This window comes from Lepisma saccharinum, chromosome 27, assembly GCF_977018435.1.
Source record: "Lepisma saccharinum chromosome 27, izLepSacc3.1, whole genome shotgun sequence".
Taxonomy (NCBI): Eukaryota; Metazoa; Arthropoda; class Insecta; order Zygentoma; family Lepismatidae; genus Lepisma; species Lepisma saccharinum.
Genome location: NC_139255.1, coordinates 33506665 through 33521994, shown reverse-complemented (window position 1 = coordinate 33521994; position 15330 = coordinate 33506665). Strand labels below are relative to the sequence as shown.

The window sequence follows — 15330 nt, the reverse complement described above, 5'->3', positions numbered from 1 at the left end:
TGCCATGCTTACTTTCTACACTTGTCCTGGAGCAATTGTAGAAAATCCTTGAAAAGTCCTGGAAATGTCCTGTTAAAAATTGCATGATTTTATGTAGGAACCCTGATAAATTAACACAGAATTTAACAAGCTAAATGTTGATGTAACTCGTTTTTATGTAGGTCTACCAGTTAATTTTTAATTTGAGTTCAAACTCTAGTATCCATAATTTTTAATCCGACAGTAGGTGTCCCTCCTTAGAAGAATCAACAACATTGATGTTTGGGAGAATCATGAAGATCAAGTTTCTTTCTTAATATCCCGAACCATAATGGTTATTTCCTTTATAGGAAGAACGAATAGCATGGATCCAGTATCAGAAGAAGAAATGGGCTCTACAGGCAGAGCAGAGAGGTTCACGCAAGAAGCGAGCATTTGAAGATGGCTACGGGGGAACCTCCGCCAGAGCTATTAGACCAGCTCCTAACACGCTTGGAGGATTTCTGCGGAGAACACAACGCACCTTGCTTGATCAACCATGGCAAATTATCCAGGTATGTGTGTACAAATTTGCATTTTAAAATTATTAAAAATTCTTATTATATCGATGAACTATTATGCGATTTTCATGGGAGATGAACACCAGGGGTCCCAGGTTTGAATCCTGGCCTGGGCATGGATGTTTGTGAGTGTCCATTCATCAATTTCATCACATCATCACTCATCATGAAACTACAAACAGATTTAAACAGCTTATTTGAGTGGACTGTTAAAAGTAATCTTGGACTCAATATCAAGAAATGCTGTTTTAAGATAATATCAAATATAGAACACACCACACATTATGAGTACTTCATTAATCAGGAAAAACTGAAACAAGTGAAAAGTATTAAAGATCTGGGAGTAATAATTGATTGTAAACTAGAGTTTCATGAACATATATCTCATATAATAAATAATGCGTATAGATCATTGGGTTTACTAATAAGAAATTGTCTCAATTTTAACAGTACTACTTCTATTAAGCTTCTGTATAGTGCCTTAGTTAGAAGCAAACTAGAATATACATCTATTGTTTGGTCGCCACTTTACAAAACCCACATAAAACAAATAGAACAAGTGCAAAAAAAAGTTTTTGAGATACCTATATTACAAGAGGTACAACATGTCTGCATACGCAAACAGAGTTTCATATGTCCTTTTACTGAAGGAATTCTCATTTATGACACTCAGCAATAGAAGAGAATTAGGACAACAGATATTTCTTTATAAAATTATAACTGGATTGTTGGATAATAAAGAGTTTCTTCACCAAATATGTTTCAATGCTAGCATATGTAATTTAAGAAAATTAAATTTATTGCTATATAATATCCCTAAAACTGAAAAGTACAAACAATCACCATTAATTAGAATGAGTAGTATGTATAATAGAATAACATCCACAAATCCAAATATTGACTTTAATCTTAACATTTTGGAATATAAAAATGCTATAAAAGCCACACTTAACAGTGATACTTTCACAAATGGCTGATTATTTATTGTATTTATTAATTATTGCAGAATATGTTCTATATGTATCCCTATATCCACATAAATGTGTGTGTGTGTGTATATATATATAATGTAAATATATGTATGTAGATAAGCTTAAGGATATGTACCCATTAATATGTGTATGTATTTATTTCATTGTTGTTTCTATCTTATTATGATCATATTTATTCTGTACACCTCATGTGAAAGGTGATAATATTGGTTGAGGATATATGAATAATTTATATGTGTGTGTGTGGGGGGGGAGGGAGAGAGAGAGAGAGCACGTCATTACTCTACGTTATATAAGTGTACTTATGTTATAGTTAATAACTATGTAATATGTATGCATGTTATTTAATCCCATTTATATTCATATTCACATTATTTATGTTATATTAATGCCTCTGTAATTGGAGATATCCTTTCTCTGTTGAAGGCTAATAAATAAATAAATAAATAAATCCCCATCTTTGCAAATTAGCCAAAAGTGGCACAAAAGGCGAAGTAAAATAAATCAAATCAATCAATCAATCAATCAAAGGAGCTGAAAACTAGGGATGGGCCGATATGAAATTTTGGCTGATACCGATAAAGTAACGATATAAAATTAGAAATGGTCCTTGAAGAACATGAAAGGTTCATTGACCTTAATAAATGTGTTTCAAGGTGATTGCAGTGAAAAATAAATTGCATATTTAGACATTTACTTTTTTAGAAATTAGGGCATGGAGATTATCCATAAAAATTACAACAAAATGGCAGAATTTTGCACTAAATTATCGGATATTTATCGATATATCAGGTCGGTAAAATAATCAGTAATTTTACCGATACACCGATATGACTACATCGGTATGATAGAGTACCGATTAATCGGTCCCATCCTTACTAAAAACACTATGTAGGGGTGCACAAATTATTTGAGTAGACATGAAGCATTAGTTTAGAGCTGTTAATTCACCTCTACATAAGCTGAAAATATAAGTGAAAACTTTGATGACTAAATCATCTAGCACTCACGTTGTATTAACCATTTGCATATGCAGTATGTACGAGGGAACAATATGAAATTTTTGCTGACAGTGAAAAATTACCAATGTAAAATTTACTGGTACCAGTAACTGATATTCGATGAATGTCATAAAAAAATTCAAATGTTTCTTTAACATCTTTTAACCTTCGAGCGGGCACGCCTGCGCAAAATTTACGACAAAAGTAATGTTCTTTAATTTTCTTGTGTTTCCTTTGAATTTGGTGACCTATGCTTTTTATGTATTCCTCAAGGAGGTCTTTGTGTTGCATACATGCATGTGTCATTGTTACTAATCCATATGTTATTCTCTTTCAATTGTTGTTTATTTGAGATCAGAACACCATGTCATAAAGTTTGCGCTGCGTGCCTGCTCCTGTTCTGCAATTTTTTTTGACAGGTCATTGTTGAAAATGAGTCGACAGAACGTAGACGTTTTAACAAGTGAGGTTTCTTGAACTTGGAATGTAAAGTATATACTTGTAACATTTAGGTTTTCAGCAGGAATATCACTGTCGTAAAAAGTACGACACGCGCCTGCTGATGAAAACCGTGGTGTGCTATAAAAATGTATTAAGTTACGTACTGTCTTTTTTTCACCATTCTAACTTGTATTTCAATATGTTTCATTTATATTGACCTCAGAAATGATATAAATAAATGTAGACCCAAAAAAATGTACGTTTACATTATAATTTCCTTGCTCATTTTGAATGATACTAAGTGATGTAAAAAGTGTGTCATGTGCCCGCTGGGGAAAAGATTATTACCGTGCCAGCTTGAAAGTTAATAAATGTATATGAATAAATAACAGCAATGAATTTTGTCTTAGGAAAGAAACTGTATATTTAGACATTTAGCTACAAAACTAGAACGTATGAATTATATGGTTTTATCTACACAAATAGTACCAAAATGGCAGTATTTTGAAATAAACTGTTGGTTACTTATAGATACATTGGATCAGTAAAATTGTCAGTAATTTTACCATTACACCTCAGGTTGTGAATTAAGTGGCTGTTATTTTATATTTATCATTATTTATATACAGGGTGTTTCTGTGACCTTGATTCGAACTTGCAGAGTGGATGGAGACTGACCCAAGTACCAATATGAAATAAGGAACCCCAATCCAGAAAGGTGTTGTTAAAATTTTATAAGCCAAAACTAGTTGGGACTACCTATGACAGTGGAATAAGAAGACAACTCAAAGATGCAGCTTGTAGATTTAATACGGACCATGTATCGTAGCCCTCTACAATGAAAATGTTACCGTAGTTGTTCAAAATGATGGCACAATAGCATCACAAGAAGCTCTGTTGCATCCGATCTGGAGTTCTGACGATATCATGGGCAGCAAGGATTCTTGCCAGTAGGGATGCAAGGGGTGTCCCTCAACTCGGCACACAATCGTCAGCCAATACTGCCAGGCAGTGCACCCTGTATGTCTGTATTATATCTACAAGCTGCATCTTTCAGTTGTCTTCGTCTACTGTCATAGGCAGTCCCAATTAATTTTTGCTTATAACTTTTTAAAGATGTGTTTCCAGATGGTGTTTCTTATCTCATATTGATACTTGTGCCAGTCTCCATCCATCCTGCTAGATTGAATCAAGGACACGAAAACACCCTGTATTTACATGTTACACTTAAATGAGGTCCTTTCTTTGTTGCAGATCACTGAAACCAACCAACCTGGTCTCTTCAAACTGTGGGCCATCGTAGGGAATGAGCTCCACCAAATAAAACTGGTGGTGCCGAGGGTGTTTTATGTGAACCAGCGTGTTGCCAAGGTGGAGGAAGTTGAAAAGGGAGACCACCTGTGGAGGAGATGCAGTCGGACATTGCCCCGTTCTCGCCCGGTCTTCAACCTCTACGAGTATAGGGTGCCGGAGGAACTATTTAGGGAACACAGCCAGTAGGTTATAGCTTCTCTTTTGACTGTCTGGCAGTAGTATTTAATATTGTTATTGGGGGTATAATAAAAATAGAAATAGAATCAGGGTGGCTACTTATTGGGAATTATGTGTGAAATCTCTGTGAATTTTTTTCTCCGTAGATGTGAATAATTGAAACTTTTATTAATCCAAATGAATTCATACATTTATAAATACCCCGAGGCAAGTTTTTCACAGTTTAGCTTTTATTTTTATCAAGGAAGGATAAATCGAAAATAAAACCGAATTCTCTCAATCCGTTTACTTTGCTAGTGTCTTTTGCAGAACAATCTAACTTACAAGCAGACGATTATTGCAAGATATGATATCTTGAAGTTGATTAGATAAATTTGAGTATGAAATTCTTATTATAACAATTTTTCGTAGATTAGTATATCCCGTAACATCTGTGACTTGTGGTTGTAGATGTATTTGGAGTCTGAGTATGTGAAATGGCAAATGTAAATGCCGCACCTTAAATTGAATATTTTAAATAGTATATATACTGTTTAATTAAATTGAATTAGAAATTTTGGATACATTGAAATCACACAGACCATTTATATTGTTAATATATTGTGTGTGAACGTGTGTGGGTGGTAAGAGGCTGTAATATGTAATGTTGAAATAGAGATAACATCTGCTTGTACCCGGTGGAGGCACATAGTGGTTAGGATTCCACTTTAAACTGTAGGTCCAGTCCCAATTAGCCTTACTGTGCATAAAGTGGACTTAAAACAATAAATCAACCAACCAACCAGGAGCAAGTTAAATTTATTGTCAAATAAGTGCCTGCTCCAGTACTAATGTTATTAATTTATTGAAAGATAATATAAGGAACAAACATCAGAATAGAATGCAGTTTGCTACAATGGAAATCGCTCAAAAGAGTTTTGTTTTATTAATGTGAGACTGTTATTGGGATTGATGGCTTGGAGCACAAATGTTTGATATCAGACCTACAGGGTGAGTCAACAGTCCCTGATCACCCCTATAAAATGAAAGTTTTCATAAATCTGACTTCACCACTGAATTCCTGGTGAAATTCTAGCCCAAAACCATACCCCATATGCCCCCTTTCCCATTTAAATAAATGAAGTTGGATCCAAGATGGCGGACGTTGTCATGACATGCACCAAAAATGTTTCCCCCTAGACCTAACATGTTACTACCATGACCAATTGCTGCAATCTACACTCCCTTTCATTTTATAAGGGCTGGTAAGGGACTTTAGACTCACCCTGTACTTCCTAATAATATAGTTGTTTTGTTTTTTGTTTTTTTTTCCCATCCCTAAAATATATTGCGGCACCCCTAGGCTGATATCGTGGCACCATGGTTGGGAATCATTGGCCTACACACAGGTCAATTTTGCTCATTAACTGACTCATATTTATTGTCTTTGTGCATGCTCTAATTAGAATCATCTTTCATTTCCTCTTTTACAGAGAGCTCATGGCAGACTTGTCAACCCCAGACATAGAAGGCATTTATGAGACTCAAGTCCCGTTAGATTTCCGAGCCATACTGCAGCTTGGCTGCTTGTGCATCGTGGACAGACAGCACGCACGTCAGTTGGCAGCATCGAAGGACATGGACACCTTCCAGTTGCATCAGCTACAGTTTCGGAGCCTGGCTCATAATTCATACCTGGAGAAGAAATCCATTCGGCGCCTGTATCTTTACCATCACAAAGCCTCTAGTGGAGCCAAAGCAATGTTTGGACTCTTCATGCCTCCAAGTCAGAAAGCAGTGGTGTTCGTTGTGGACACAGTCCGGACCAATCAGATGCCAAATTTGCAGTCTTTGTACACAGCCGAAAGGAATGCTAAGTAAGTTTATTTTGTGTACATTTATAACCACTGCTATTTCTCTAGTACTGCTTGCTTCCCTGGTACCTGAGCTTATAGAGTGCTGTACACATGATCTTTGTCACCAAAGGTTCTGGCCAGGATATGGGTGTTCCAATTTGTTTAACACAACCCCCCATATGACCTGGAAACAGTGGAAAGCTCCGGAAAATCATTCGTTTAAGAGTCAGAAAATTGAAGCGGCCCCGGTGCCCACCCAGCGTCGAATAACATGGGTACCTGGGGGGTAAAGGCAGTCAGGGGCGTGATGCTGATCACATCACCCCCACTCACGACCGGATTAAGAAAGTGTGGGGCGTTACCCCCACACCCCCTATACGCCTTCATGGCATGGTGCTAAGCACAGGGAGCACTTTACCTTTACCTTTTTTATGCATTTTCAAAAGCTTGGTAAGTCAGAAAATATTAAATACGAGGCTCGTCTACTATCGGATTAAAAATTATAGATAATCGAGTTTGGAGCCAATTAATTAACCAGTAGGACTACATAACAACGAGTTACATCAAAATTTAGCTTATTCAATTCTGCGTTAATTTATACTAACCATTTTTTTTTAAGTGTGCCTTATATTTTTTATCGCCGTGAGAACAAAAAGGGGTAGTTTTTTGGGGTTTTGCAAATGAAAATTTTGTAAATCTGTAAATCTAGAACAGGTTGTTTGATTGTTATGAAATTTTAGCAGGGTTCAGACAGAAAGGTTTTAAACACAATTATTAATTGTGGCCTCCCTGATGGCACCGTGGTAGCGTCGCCGCCTTGTAATCAAGGGGTCCCGGGTTTGATACCTGGTGGAGGCACATAGTGGTTCGAATCCCACTTTAAACTGTAGGCCCAGTCCCTATTAGCCTTACTGTGCATAAAGTGGACAAAACACCAAATCAACCAACAATTATTAATTTTCAGATTTTCAAAATTTGTCAAGAAACCGTTCTTTTCAATGTCGCGAAACAACTTTTTCTTAGTATTGGAGAGTCCTACAAATACAATATTGGTCTTAACGTAGATATTTTAGCAAAAAATGCAGGACTCGAACCTGGGTCCCTGGCTTCCCATGCCAATTCTCTACCACTGAGCTACCGAGCCAGCCTGGCCTCACCTGATTTTTCGCTGTGGCTGTTTTACCTGTGTGAAATCGTCTCTGCTAGTGCTACTGCAATGCAACAGTGTTTTAAAGGCAACAGATCCCGTTGTGGTAGCACTAGCAGAGACGATCCCACACAGGTAAAACAGCGACAGCGAAAAATCAGGTGAGGCCAGGCTGGCTCGGTAGCTCAGTGGTAGAGCAATGGTACAGTATGCCAGAGACTCGGATTCGAGTCCTTGTCGAGCCTCCATATTTCACTGAAATATCTACGAAGTGCATCTCCTGTGTTTGCCTACTTTAATGAATATTGGTCTTGTTTTGAACTCTTTGTATCTGTTTTTAAAATGCAGTACTATTGTCAATTCACATTGAGAAACCGATTTTTTACAGATTTTTATTCAGTGCAATAAAGCTGTATGTGGATCTTGGCAACACTTCACACAGCGATGTCCGTTGAACCGTGGAAACTGCAGACTGTCACTGAGAGTTGTCAATGCTTGCGGTCTTGCCACTTTCCGGTTTCTCAGTGTGAATTGACAATGATACTGAACAGATGCAGAGCTTCAAAAAAAGACCAAGATTGTATTTGTAGGACTACCCAATACTAAGAAAAAGTTGTTTCGCAAAATTGAAAAGAACATTTTTTTTGACAAATTTTAAAAAAAAAATATAATGTCTGTTTAAAACCTTTCTGCCTGCACCCTGCTAAAATTTCATAACGATCGGACAACCCGTTTTTGATTTACAGAATTTCAAAGAAAGCGATCGTTTGCAAAACTCAAAAAACGCCCTTTTTTGTTCTCAAGGCGATAAAAAATATAAGACATACTCGAAAAAAAAATGGTTAGCATAGATTAACACAGAATTGAATAAGCGAAATTTTGATGTAACTCGTTTTTATGTATGTCTACTGGTTAATTTTCAATTGGCGTCCAAACTCGAGTATCTATAATTTTTAATCCGACAGTAGAAAGTGGTACCCATTTGGTAATAAAACAAAAATAGTTGGAATCTTTTTAAAAAATCTGAATGTACATACCTTGAGCTATATTTTTAAGTATGCACCTATGGCTTTGAGGCACTTGTTCACTTAAGTTGCATAGAATTGTAAAAAGCAAGTTATAAATTGTAAACTGGGATTTGTTTCAGGATTCAGAAAGGGAAATCGGAAAGTTCTCTTCCGCCGCCGGAACACACCTTCGAAGTGAGAGTGGAAACCGACATTAGACAGGTCTACAGACTTCTGCAAAGGGCTTTGCAGAATTATAGGGATGAGAAAAGGGGTCCCACCTTACTAGCAGTACAATCTCCCCATGGTGAGAATCATATTTTATTACTACTTCTTGATTTATAAAATATGTGACTAATTTGAAGCAGCATTCAGTGGTTCGTAATTTTTGTACAAATCATTATTTCACTGACCTGGAAATTTTGTAAACGTCTGTAAATATAAGTTATTTTTGTTGTACTTTCAGTGATTGTGAATTTTTTTAAATCATTATTCCACTGGCCTGGAAATTATGGAAAAGCCAGGGAATAAAATTCATAAAATTATTCAAAATCTGAAAAGTCCAGTCATATATTTTTTATATATTTGTAAACCCTAATTTGGTGCAATGTGTGTTCACTTATCCACGATTTTTTTTATGATGATCTATAACTTTTGGTGGCCGACTGCCACCATCCTTGTTGGAACTTGTTTCTTTGCACGTTTCTGTTAGTTTTTGTTCCTCGTTTCCTGCTAGATGCACTGTTGTCACCTATCTGCCTATGTCCATGTCATCTGCTGTTCACTCATGTTAATTGCGTATCATTCTAAAGAATGATGGGATCAGAACCAGTCACTTCGCAATTAATTGCTGGGTGATGTAAGCTATTCATCATTCATCCTCTGATGAGAGCACTCGTCATTGGCATGACGAGTTAACGCTTGGCAATAGGAAAGGTACAAATAAGATTTAGGAATTAATCAACTAGAAAAGACAATGGTCACTCGTTGGGTTTTCTGAACCTTTGAACCTGAATCATGGCTGGGTGTTAGGATAGTTACCTGTCTATCTGATGTATGAAGATAATTACGATGAATAAAAATATACTAAGTCCTCTGTTGGCTTCTCTATCGGTTGACCAGAGCCTCGTCTCACTTCTGCTCCACTGCTCTCCTAACCTCTACTCCCTTCTCAATTCCAATCCAAAGTCCGTCCCCTCCCAGCTTGTCTCACCTCTATATCCCTAGGCCATGGAGCTCTTCCTCCATGCCGAATCGTGTTTTTAATTGTCACTATGCAAACCGCTGACTCCATAGGCAGAAGAAACTACCTGTTTCCTGAATAGCTCAGGAGGTTTGCATAGCACAACACTGTGCATTGTTTACATGCCTCAGAGGCTGAGACAACTGAGGAAAACAAGTGAATGCCCTGGTCAACATGAAGCATTCAGAGAGGCTTTTATAAAATAAACATATAATCTTAGGGATTGGTACGATTACAGTAGGGGAAACCATGTGTGGTGTGCTTGTTCACTATCAATGTTCAGTTCAGGTTGGAAGTGCACTTCACAGTTTAATTGTTATGTTTCAACAATCTAACATTACTGAGAAGAAAAACTCAATATGCTGACCAAGGCAGAAATTTATTTTATTATAAAACATAAATAAACTAAACGTAAAGTTTCAACTGTCTAGCAAGGTCTTCTTCAGACTCTGCACCAAGTACAAATGTAACAAGGTACAAAACAGGACGATATATATACACAAAAATTACTCCCCTCAAGACTATTAGAAAGTAGTTCTGGAACATCCTATCAGGTGGCTTTCCCTTGTCAACTGTAGAACTTGCTAGAAGGTTGATACGTTACGTTTAGTTTATTTATGTTTTATAATAAAATAAATTTCTGCTTTGGTCAGCATATTGAGTTTTTCATATCATGAAAACAAGGCTTAATGGTGTTATAATTACTGACAAAATTCATTGTTGAACTGCTTCTTTTTATTTTTGTTCAATTAAACCATTGTTATAACTCTTAACGTTAATCAAACTTAAAATAAATGTCTGACGAAGCGAGTGTATGTTCTCCTGAAACATTACATCAGAAGTGATGAATAGATTCTCTTGAGCTATCGACCAGGTCAGTTGTGGAAAATATTCCAAGCTTTCGAGAGCTAACGTCACTCTCATCTTCAGGATAGAAGTGCAGATCTGAGCGTCAACCCGATGTATATGCGTTTGTGAAGGGGGATCCCCTCCCCTCAAATCTGCACTTCTACCCTGAAGATGAGAGTGATGTTAGCTCTCGAAAGCTTGGAATATTTTCCACAACTCACCTGGTCGATAGCCCAAGAGAATCTATTCATCAATCATCGCCAGGAAATCTTCAAGTCTTACTTTATTACATCAGAAATTGTGTTTATGTGCTTATAAGAACCATAAACTACAAGACTAATAGTTTTACAATTCAAGCAATGCATACATGCAAGAAAAACCGTAAATAATGTTAAAGTAAGTTAAAACATTAGAGAATGTTATGGAAATGTACTAAAATACACTGAAAAGTATCTAAAAACACAACCAATTACAGTGTCTCTCCTCTGAATGTATTCCAGACATTCCTACTCTCACCACATTTATGCCTGGATTGACAGATTTCCCTTTGGTGCCAATCCACATAGTGGATTCGGACATCATGTTCAATACACTCGACTGGCAGAGAGTGGGGTCGAAGGCCATGGTACGGCATTACTTGAACATGGAGACTGTACTTGAACTGACAACAGAACAGTGTCGGTACTTTCACATGCCAATAGGGAATGTTCCAGCTGATCCAACACTGTACGGGGCAGACTTGTTCTACGCCAGGCACCTTCAGAAACACAATTTCGTTCTCTGGTGTTCTCCGACAGATCGTCCTGATTTGGGAGGAAGAGAAGCAGATGATAACAGGTACGTAGTGAAAATATAAGATGCAGGGTTGGGTATCTGGGGTACAACTGTGAACAGATACCCACAACAATGTTGAAAATGTTATTTGAACATCATTTTACTAGAATTTTACCTTATGATTTGGCACACAGAAGATGTACTATGTAGAATTTTAGCAAAAAATGCAGGCTCGACCAGGACTGTTTGTCTGTTGCCTTTGAAACACTGTTGGCAGTGCCTAGTTTCTCCCAGCATATACAATGAAACTCCAATTTTATGTTCCTTGATTTTGCATTTTCCCATATTATAAAGGGCGATTCAAAAAGCACGCCGGTTTGAAATCACTCGGCATGTTGTTGTTACTTGGTTGGCAACAATAGCCTGTAGTACATTATATTCTGTGAACTTTCTGATTTAAAAAAACTGTTGGTTGAGAATCGCTCGCCATATTGTTGTCAACTGTGCACCATCACAATTCAGTCTGTGTGTGAACATGGAACCCTTCACAACGGAGCAACTTGTGCTAATTGTGAAAACGTTTTATCAAAACGGAGAAAGTTGTGCTGCAACTGTCCGACGACTTGATGATGAACCACCGAATGAATCAACAGTGAGCAGACTTATGAACAAGTTCAGTGAAACAAGTTCAACAGTCAACTTGAAAACATCTGGGCGTCCGTGTTCCGGCCGGTCTGTTGAAAACATTGCATTGGTTCGTGACAGTGTGATTGTTAGTCCAAAAACTAACCAAAGAAATCGGTTCGTCGCCGTTCCCAACAATTGGGCATAGGATATTCTTCACTGCGTCAAATTCTTGTCCATGGTCTCCATTACCACCCCTATAAAATTCAGTTAACCCAAGAACTGAAAGTGCCCGATCACCAGAAGAGGCGAGGAAAATCTTCTTCAGTGACGAAGCACACTTCCACTTAAACGGTTTTGTCAAGAAGCAAAATTGCCTTATCTGGGGATCAGAATATCCGTACACGGTTCATGAAAGGAAAATGCATTCACAGCGAGCGACGGTTTGGTGTGGCTTTTGGGCAGGTGGTGTCATCGGCCCTTATTTTTTTGAAGATGAAGCAAAACAAGCAGTGACAGTTAATGAAGATCGATACCGTACAATGATCAGAGATTTTTTGTGGCCTCATTTCGATGCAATGGACATTGAACAGTTATGGTTTCAGCAAGACCATTGAAATTGCATTGCTTCACGAGAAGTTCCCGGATCGGCGCATCTCGCTTCGTGGTGACCAGCAATTGCCCCCAAGGTCATGTGATTTAACCCCTTGTGATTTTTTCTTTAGGGTTATATTATGTCTTTGGTGTATGTCAATAAACCCCAAAATATCGGTGAGATCGACATGCAAGTTTGTGAGGCTGTGATCAACAATTTCACGAAGAGAGTTTTGTCGTGCCAGCAAAGTAGAAGGGGTCATATGCCCGATATCATTTTCCATACCTGAAATGGGAAGTTTTGATTAACATGTTTCTGTCCTTGGAACATGTATTTTTCCAAAATAAAGTTTGTATTTTGATATATTAAAACCGGCATGCTTTTTAAATCACCCTTTACATTCAATCTTGATGGTTCCAACATAGAAAAATTTTATAAAATTTTCCTTGATTTTACATTTTCCTGTATTTCAAGTTTTTTTCTGCTTGGTCCCCTGAAAAACGTAAAATCGAGGTTTCACTGCAGTTGTAAATTATCTTACTTGGTCTCTGGCACAGTATACTAGAGACCCAGGTTCGAGTTCTGGTGGAACCTACATTTGTTGCTAAAATCTCCAGAATGTAACTATAAATATTCAAAGAACTACATTGTGCAAATTATGTGCCTTATGTAAAGAATTTCTTACATTTTAAATTAGCTGTTATTTAATAACAAAGTCAATTTAATTTTCATACGTGCAAAATGAATGGCAATTATGATTTTTGCATAGTTTCCTGGATAATAGGGCTAGGAAAATGGTCCCCCACTGAAATTTGCTTCTAGAATCGGCCCTATGGACACTGTATGGACCAAATTTGGAGGGGAGGATATGTAATGCATGTGCCGCAACTTGGAAGAAAAAAAATGGAAGTTATGGGATTTCGGAAATTTTGCTTAATTATGGGAAATTTCAAACGTTGGGCCTTTGCCCCTGCTTCCCCCCTGAATCCTTAATTGTCAGATGTTGCTTAAGAAATGTTGCTTTTTACTCATTCTTTCTTGTGGAATTTACGTTTTTCAAAAAGATGCAGTAGTTTACGAGGAAACACTTTTATAAATCTATCCCATAATAATGTGGCGGTAACAAGGGGAAACAAAGGACTTTTTCAAACTTCGCTTGTTAATAGTAGTAACAATAGATGTATTGTTTTGTAATTCGAGTATGTCATACCTTCATATGTATACTAAAGATGAGAAAAGACAGAACTGAAATATCGTGTGTAGTTTTTGAGAAATTGCATGTTAATTGCTGCCACATGCTGCTGGTCGAAATATCCACCATCCGGCATTAAGGAGTTCACATGTGGCGGTTGAAATTTCGACACTCTGGCCGCTAAAGGTTAAATTCAAACTGATACTACCTAATATCAATACCACTAGTATCACCTGATTGATACATCAGCATTAGTATCAGATCAGCTCTAGCTGACTATTACTAAATGCTTTTTATCCTACTTTTCAAATGTCATGCATTCTGACCATAATTTTTCTTTACAGGATGTTGACGGAGTTTGAAGAAAGCAGCAGTGTAATAACCAATAATGCTGGGTGCTACTCAACTGTGTGTGTCGAGCTTAGCATTGATAGCTTGGCAGTTAACACCTTGCTTCAGTCTCATCATGTAAATGACGTGGAAGGTGAGTAATTTTCTTCATACTACATATTATTATTAACATGGAATTTAACGAACACCAATGTAATATTTACTGATAATCTTGTGTAGTGAATTGTTTTTTTGTATGTATGTATCTGTCTCTCTCTCCCCCTCTGTGTGTGGGTGTGTGTGTGTGTGTGAGAGAGAGAGAGGTCCATCTTATTTGTTGCCCTTTTGTCTTTTGTTACAACTCCTGGATCATCATATGCATTTTTACAAATATTTTACCAATTTTTAATGATTAGTTATTTAACTGTCCATTATTATTTATTGTTTTATTATGTTTTATTATTACTTGTGCACTTGCACGACTAGAGTTTAGCCAGAATTTCCATCCCGGGGTCGGAGAGTTGTAAGTTCGTATTTAGGGGTGTAAGGTTATATTTGGAGCGAAAATGACCATAAATCTGGCCTTTGTGAAAACTTTGCACTAGTGCCAATATGATATGCTTGGATATATGGATTAAACTAGAATTGAATAGTCTTATTCCTTCTGTTGTCTTTGGTTTTGCCTTGGTAAATGAAACTGCATATTTGCGACTTATTTTAAGGAACCAGAATGTAGGAATGATGTGTTTATATACATAAAAATATGAACAAAATGACAGAATTCCATATTAAATTACAGGCTATTTATAGGTATATCTAGAGGCACACATTTTTGGTAAATAAAAAAGCAAAATTTCGGTACAAAAACAGAGTCGATTTCGGGTTCAAAAGTGGTAAATAAAATCAAATTTCGGTGTTATAGCGGTGAATAATCACATCAAAAGTGCTATATAAGATAACATTTTGGTTTCAAAATTGTGAATATAATCCTAAATTTGATTTCAAACTGCACTTATTGCACAAAATAAACTTATCCCTTCTAATAGCACATTTATGTAGTTACCAGAGTATTAAGTTTATTTGTGTGTAAAGGGATCCATTTTTGCTTCTCAAATATTTACAGCAGAATTAATCAATTTTCCGTGAATTGCATAACTCACAGGATACTTCAGAAAGTGTCACATCAGTATATAAATGGTAAATTTCGTGTTTAAGAGTATATTTCGCATTTTGCAGTTTTTTTCACATTTTGCAGTTTAATTTGCATTTT

At 36.8% G+C, this 15330-nt stretch overlaps 1 protein-coding gene across 1 annotated transcript in view; it reads left to right on the top strand.

The window, feature by feature from the left end:
- Positions 1–15330, top strand: part of PolE1 (DNA polymerase epsilon catalytic subunit 1) — a 114633-nt gene that overhangs the window by 57662 nt on the left and 41641 nt on the right. The window contains exons 20-25 of the mRNA XM_083113241.1: positions 330–533; positions 4228–4469; positions 5937–6320; positions 8594–8760; positions 11046–11382; positions 14075–14214. Of these exons, the coding sequence (XP_082969367.1) occupies positions 330–533; positions 4228–4469; positions 5937–6320; positions 8594–8760; positions 11046–11382; positions 14075–14214 (1474 nt within the window). The remainder of the gene's footprint in view (positions 1–329; positions 534–4227; positions 4470–5936; positions 6321–8593; positions 8761–11045; positions 11383–14074; positions 14215–15330) is intronic.